General features: G+C 39.5%; 1 protein-coding gene across 1 annotated transcript in view; it reads left to right on the forward strand.

Annotated features, from left to right (window-relative positions):
* The window catches only part of Adamts19 (ADAM metallopeptidase with thrombospondin type 1 motif 19), a 212,827-nt gene extending 205,684 nt beyond the window's left edge, over positions 1 to 7,143 (forward strand). The window contains exons 22-23 of the mRNA XM_055622751.1: positions 3,406 to 3,583; positions 6,903 to 7,143. Of these exons, the coding sequence (XP_055478726.1) occupies positions 3,406 to 3,583; positions 6,903 to 7,054 (330 nt within the window). The 3' untranslated portion in view covers positions 7,055 to 7,143. The remainder of the gene's footprint in view (positions 1 to 3,405; positions 3,584 to 6,902) is intronic.
* The last annotated feature ends 341 nt before the right edge of the window (positions 7,144 to 7,484 follow it).

A 7,484-nucleotide genomic window follows, 5' to 3' on the forward strand; every position in this document is an offset into this window, starting at 1 on the left:
AGTGCTATAATTCAGGTAAAATAGCATTTGTAGTTCAAGAACTATTTCATTCTAATACTAATGTATATGTATTGGATATGTTATGCTCCTTTGTACAAGGTCGCTATCAAACTCTTTAATTCTAGGACGACTTTTTGTTTTCCTTTGTCCTTTCATATTCCCTCTTAGGTGCACTAAGATATCTTTACAGTGGAAACATTATAGGATACAGTCATCTCTTATTACCCACCATGGGAATGACAGAAAGGATGTAAGCCACTGGAGTATCCATTGTTTTGACCTTGTAACTTGGGGTTGTCATCTATGAAAGTGGTAGGCCATAGTCATATTTATCCTGGGACATATGTGGCCCAGAGTTTGAACATACCAAGGTCTTAGATAGGAGAAATAGCTACACGGTTTGATAACTAAGGGATTTGCTTCATGTTACATAACATGAATCTTTTTTTTTTTTCCGCCCGCCTCCGGCCCCCCATAACATGAATCTTAATGAAAAAAAAACAAAAAAACAAAAAAAAAATACCTCATTTCTGAATTTACTGGTAAGACAGAAAGATGTCCTAGTTTTCTTTCTATTGGTGTGACAAAACACCATACAAAAGCAACTTGTTAAGGACATCAATGTTTTACCTGGCAAATAAGTCCTGATCATGGTCCATTATTGTGAGGAAACCATGGCAAGAACTGAAGGCTAACCTGGAGGCAGGAGCCGAAGCAGAGACCATGGAGAAACCCTGCTTACTGGCATGCTCTCCAAGGCTTACCCAGCCTGCTTCTCTACACAACAGGGGACCACCAGCCCAGGGTGGTACTGCTCACGGTGGGCTGGCCATCCTACATCAGTCATCAATCAGGAAAATGCCCTATAAATGTGCCCACAGGCCCATCTGTTGGAGGCAATTCATCAGTGGAGATTCCCTTTCTCTGGCTGACTCTAGTTTGCAGTAAGCTGCCAGAAACTAACTGGTATAAAAGGTAAAAATGATTCAGCAGCCTGCGGAATGAAAAAAGGGTTTCTGACTGTGTTTGCCTAGAAAGAACAGTAGCAAACACTGAGTATCCTGCAATGCTAAACTCTCCAGAGTCTAAATTCATGTGCCTAAATTAAGTTCAGGCTCCATTTCTAGCACTTAGCTAATGTATGAAGGCTCTGTTTTTCTCTGGTTGAGAATGACGGTAGTAGTATTCATGGGTGGCACGGGACACACTGCACCATTACTTTGACATACAAGACATGCTGGAGCCGCTTTGGCTCATGATGGCACAGCTCAGTAACAGAGGCTTCAGAAGGAGCAATGCTAGTTTCTTTAGTCCCAAAGCAATCGTGTCACTGTAATATAGCTTATTATTTAAACATTAAACAACTGGCTTAAAGTAAATGAAACTGCCTGGCTTTCACTGTGTTTAGTAATCTATTTTTAATCCCACCCATTAGTCACTGTGTTTTGCTAACAAAGGCCATTAAATACAATACCAGATCTTCAGTATAAATAGACCATTCATTTTATTTTCGGTACAGGATCCAGAACATAATGGCTAATCAATAAATAATTTTGAAACCCCAATAATTGATGGAACATTCAGAGACACCCAAGCAAATTGTAATTTTGAGACTGTTTGACACAATTTTTGTCATAATGTTTCAGTTTTCATGACAAATCATTAATTAACGAAACAAGTCTTTCACTTACACAGTTTCAACACTTCAAAACTGGAAGTAACATGGATATTAAATTGTGTGGAAGTTTTACTTCCATCATAGGTTAGAGCTTAAACTATTGCTGGGATCAACTGCAATACTTTGCTTAACACAAAGGAGAAATAAGTCCCAGATACATTAGTTGCTGTAGGCAATATAAAAATCAAGGTCTCTTAATTACCATGCCAAATTTATTTTGACTTTATCTTTTAATGCTTGTCTGTTTTTAATCACAGTGATGTCATTTGAGAAAAATACCAATTATTTAGTTTTGTCTTCTGCAAGAAGTAAAAGGTTTAGGAGACGTCCTGGGATCCCAGTTGCCTCTCTTCAAATATTTATTCATTTTTTTCACATATGAGTAATAAAACTTTTAACAAATTGTATTTTATGAAGAAAATAATTACTACTAGGCTTTGTGTTTTGTTATTGAAGTATCCTGATGGAAATTAATTTCTAGATGCATTAAATAGTTAATTTAATAAATTTTATTTTATTAGTTTCAATAGCAGACCTAATACTGCTTACTTTAAAAATACCAATTTTTTTATTATTCCCTGAGTAATGTATTGATTTTCAAGTTGTTCTCAAAGGATTGCAAAATTGATTTTCATAAGAACTAAAACTAAAGTGCTTCATTGCTCAGCATTCACGAAACTGCCATTTAGCCATTCATCAACTAGTTCTGTGTTATCATGCATCTTAAGTTATTTTGGTTTTGTTAATAATTCTGAAAAAAAAATGATGTTTTGTTCCAGTTTTGTCATGCCTTTTGGAGTCTTTTAGAATGAGTTGGAACAATAAGAACTGTCAGTGGCAGACTTCCAGGCTTTCGGGAGAAATGAGTGAGGACCTCCTCTGTCCCAGCAAACTGATCCTTTTCACATTGTAGACATTCTCACCCTTTTGCTTTCCCAAATGTCCTGATTGTCTTGAAACATTACAAAAAAAAATTAGGTATATAGATAAGAACACCTTTTCCCATATTGTTACCCCATAGAGGTTGTAGTTATTTATTTCCTGGAGGTTGAGAAGAAAGCAGAGCCTGTGAAGTACTGGTGTCACAAGCAGGAGGGCTTGGTTTGGTCTCCAGTGCCCACCACTCATAATAATAGCAGCACTGAGTAGTGCAGAGAGACAGCTCACTGGGCTACCCAGCCAGTCAGTCTACTCAGCAAACCCAACCAATGAGAGACCTTCTCTAAAAGGAGATGGGTGGTGTTTCTGAGGATGACAGCTGAGGTCTTTTGGCTTACACACATGTAAACACAAGAAAATAAATAATAAATAATAAAAATATGTGTGTTTATTATTTATTTATGACTTCCATACTCCTCTAATTTAAGTCCACACCCCAAATCCCTCCCTTCCAATTCTTCTCCTATCCTACCCCACTATTACCTCATAATTTTATCTGTGTGTTTTTTTGTTTTGGGTTTGGTTTTGATAAAACCACTGAGTCCACTTGGTGCTGCCGGTTGTGCATATATGTATGGCATCTACATACATGGATCACAAATAGCTCGTTATATCAAGAATGATATTGCAATGAGAGCCTCCTTAGATAAGCATGATTCTATTTCCCTTACATGTAATATGTGTGTGTGTATATGTGTGTGTGTGCATGCGCGCGCAAGTGTGCGTGTATGTGTGTATAGGTTTAAAATGCAAACAGCAGACTAACTCATACACATTTTCTTCCCTAGTGCTCCGTCACCTGTGGCAAAGGCATGCAGTCCCGTGTTATCCAGTGCATGCATAAGATCACAGGAAGACATGGAAATGAATGCTTTTCTTCAGAGAAACCTGCAGCATACAGACCGTGCCACCTTCAGCCCTGTAACGAGAAGATCAATGTAAATACAATAACCTCACCCAGACTGGGTAAGCCGTCAGGGTGCTTGGCTTTCGGGAACATAGGAATGCTTTTAGGCCACTTACTGCCTTAAAGCTTGGGACTTCTTAAACTGTGCCAGTTAGCTGGCCCCTGCGTCGGGTCTGTTTAAGTATACTTTCGTCCAAAAGGTCAGAGATGGGGTCTTTGAAGCTTCATAAAGACTCCTTTCCTTCCCTGAAGCATCTTCATAGAGATTAAGTCCAGGAAATAGTGATGCCACACTACCTGGGTTCACCTTGTTAATGTTGCCAGAGAATTTCAGGGTCAGTCTAGTTCCACAGCAGGGCTGCACGGATATCTGTGGAAAGGTGAAGTTGTAAATAAACTTTAAATTCCTCCAAGGCCCTTGCCCTCCTTTTGATCCTGGATGCACCTTTTCTTTTTGTAATTAGGGTAGACAGTATAAAAATGGTTTCCCTAAAAATGGACACATAAAGCTACACAACCACATACGAGGTACTTGTCTTATATTTGAGGACAGAAGCATATATCTCCAAGCTCTGGCAATATTTATTTTTACGTGTTTTTTGATTTATTTTTTAAATTGACAGACAGAGTAATAAGTTTCTTAGCATTTCCATTCAAACCTAGTTCTAGTTGACCTATCTCCATCTCCCCCATGTTCTGGCCACTGGTACACACTGTACCCTTCCATCCCATTATTCCCACGTCCACTTTCATGTCATCTGTGCTCTGTTACCCTCCCCACCCTGATCCTCGAAGGCTCTCTTGTTCCCATGTCATGAGCCCCTGTCCTGGCCTCTCCCCACACTTTGCTTCCACAGTAGTATATATATGAAATGATTAGAATCTAAGAACCACGTATGAGAGAGAGCATATGCAGTAGAGGCTGCTGGCAATATATCGTTTGTTTTTGTTTTGTGCTTTTATATTATTCTCTATTCTTGTTATATAACCTATTTCATCATCAAGAAGCAGAGTGTACCTGTTAAATGCTGAAATCCTGTATTTGCATAACAAATCTTGATGGCTTGGATTAGCCTTTGTTTCTCAGGCAATCAGTGTTTTAACAGAATTTCTACCTGGCAACCGGCAGATTAAATTTTTTTTTCTCTCTTGTGTTTGTAACTTTCAGAACAATTTAAATCACATGAATATGTGAATAACTGCCAAATCAAAAGGAGCTAATTTATCATATGTACTTTTATATGATCAGCACGAAATTCGATGAGGTTGAGAAGTTTGGTTTTTCATGGAAATGCAACGGTTCCTTTTGAACCCTATTATTAATGTTTCTTTGACATAATCAGTTAAAATAGATAGCACCACTCAAGACAAAGGTTAAGAAGTCCCAGAACAGATGCCTCAAATGCTTGCTTCCAATAAAACCCAACCTCCTTCCTGACAATCACATTGAGTCTGTGAAGTATCAGTGAGGAAAAAAATCATGGAGTAGAGGAAAATTTTTGTTAAAATTGCATTTTCTCTACTTATGCGTCTTTGAAAGATTCGTTGGTTGCTCTTCTGTTGCTGTAATGACATACTCTAACAAAAAGCAGGTTAGGGAAGAAAAGGGTTGTTTATATCTCAGTCCGTCGTGGCAAAGGGAAGGCAAGGCAACAGAGCATAAGTCCAGTCAATCACATCTTGCAGACACACAGGAAGCAGAGAGAGAGAGAAAAAAAAAAAGTCAGATCTGACTGTAAACCTCAAAGCCTGCTCCAGCCACTTACTTCCTCCTGTGAGGCTCCCCAGCCTAAATGTTCTAGAACCTTCCAAACAGCACAGCACTAGGGACCAAGTGTTCAAATAAATGAGTAAGTGGAGAACATTGCTCATTCAGACCATAACAAAAGTGTACCTTGAGACAGAAAGCAGCGTGGTTGGGAACCTTACGTTTTATAAAGTAAACCAATGAAATGAATTTGAACATCCAGAAAATCAAAAATTTAAATTTAAAAAAAAAAGGGGGGCCAAGATTCACTCTCCATGTGTTCTGCTGCACCACTTGTTAGATGGGAAAATATAATATACAGTAAACATGAGCAGATTGTTCTTTTGCTGTTTCTTTGTAATTTCATTCATAGAAATAGTTACTGCTATGCACTCCTGTATTAGTAGCTATATGAAGTCAGGTGGGGTGGCACACACCTCTCTTCTCAGAACCTGAGAGGATCAGGAGGCAAGATGCTCATGAATTCAACCCGTCTTGGGTTGCATAGTGAATTCCAGACCAATAGAGCTACAGGGCGGGACTGCTTCAGAGAAACACAACACTTGTGTACATGTACGTAACAGAGGGGAGGAGAGAGTGTATGTCCCCTCTTTAATTCCACCTACTAAAAGTCATGAATAAAAACTTAAAGGAAACAGATAAAATTGTAGTGTTGTGCTAGTCATGGCTGCCGACTCATACTCTCAGCATTCAGGCCTGAAAGTTTACATGCCAAGACCCTGTTTTATAATACACACACATACAGGGGTGGAACGGTGGATCCGTGGTTAGCAGTACTTACAGATCTTGTAGGGGCCCCAAGTTCAGTTCCTGGCACCCACATGGTGGCTCACAGTCATCTGTAACTATAGTTCCAGGGGATCTGACGCCCTCTTCTGGCCTCCTTGGGCACCAGATGTGCACATGGTACACATACGTATTTGCAGACAAAACACTCACACGTGAAATATAAAATAAATAAGTCATTAAAATGTAAACCATACATAGGCCTACAACCAATATGATGGTTAATCTCACGTGTCAGCCTCTTAAGATCTAGAATCACATGGGAGACACGTCTTGGCGTACAGGCTGAAAATTATTTTGACTAAGTTACTTGAGGAGAAAAGACTCACCCACCGTGGGTGGCACCATTCCCTGGGATGGAGTCGTGGACTGTATGTAAAGGAGGAAGTCAGCTAGGCACAAGAGTCTGTCCCTCTCTACTTCTTGGCTCCGCGCCCATGTTGCTTTTGTTGGTGTTTTTTTTATCAGAGCAACAGGGAAAGCAAAGGACACAGCTGCTCAATAAATAAAACTGAAACTTAGAAGCTCTACCACCTACCGGCTGTTTAGCGATCAGTAAGCTCCTATGGTAAACAATTTGGTAAACTTCACATGTCCCCAAGTAAGAGGGTTTTCATTTACTCTGCTGTCATGTTACAGGGTGTGTGGGTCTTTGTCTTTTACACCCGGTCAGCTAAAATAAGCAGGTTAACATGAGACGGATTAACTCCACACACACACACACACACACACACACACACACACACACACACACACACACAAACAAATGAGTGGAAGTATCTATGCACCTTCACAGAATGAATTCACAATATTCTGTTTCCCAGCTGCCCTGACCTTCAAGTGCCTGGGAGACCAGTGGCCAGTGTACTGCAGAGTGATCCGGGAGAAGAACCTTTGCCAGGACATGCGATGGTACCAGCGCTGCTGCGAGACGTGCAGGGACTTCTATGCCCAAAAGCTACAGCAGAAGAGTTGACCTCTGGCGGGCTGACTGACTGGCTCATAGCTCTTCGCTATTACATTATTTATAAACACACACTAGCATGTTTTTCAGACCAAATATTATCAGATTACATATAATTTAATCAAATTAACTTATTTGCCTGCCAGACATCTAATGTGGTGTTTGTTTTTGGTTATACAAACATTTTGATTTATAGTATAAGGCTTCATGAATAATTTTATATGAATGAATAAGTTGGGTCTAGTAAACTAATGAGAAAAAAAAAAAGAAATGGTAATTTTTTTCCAGTTAGGGCTGTCTCTAAGGTGCTATTTTCTCTCCACCAAAACCATTAAGTTGTCCAGTGTATACACTACCTTAGCATGATAGCTTAGCTATATATGCGGAAAATGACATGTTTTCTTGTGTCCTGCTGCAGAATCTGCCCATTTTCTGTTATCTG

This window comes from Psammomys obesus, unplaced genomic scaffold (genome assembly GCF_907164565.1).
Source record: "Psammomys obesus unplaced genomic scaffold, mPsaObe1.curated_primary_1811, whole genome shotgun sequence".
NCBI lineage: Eukaryota > Metazoa > Chordata > Mammalia > Rodentia > Muridae > Psammomys > Psammomys obesus.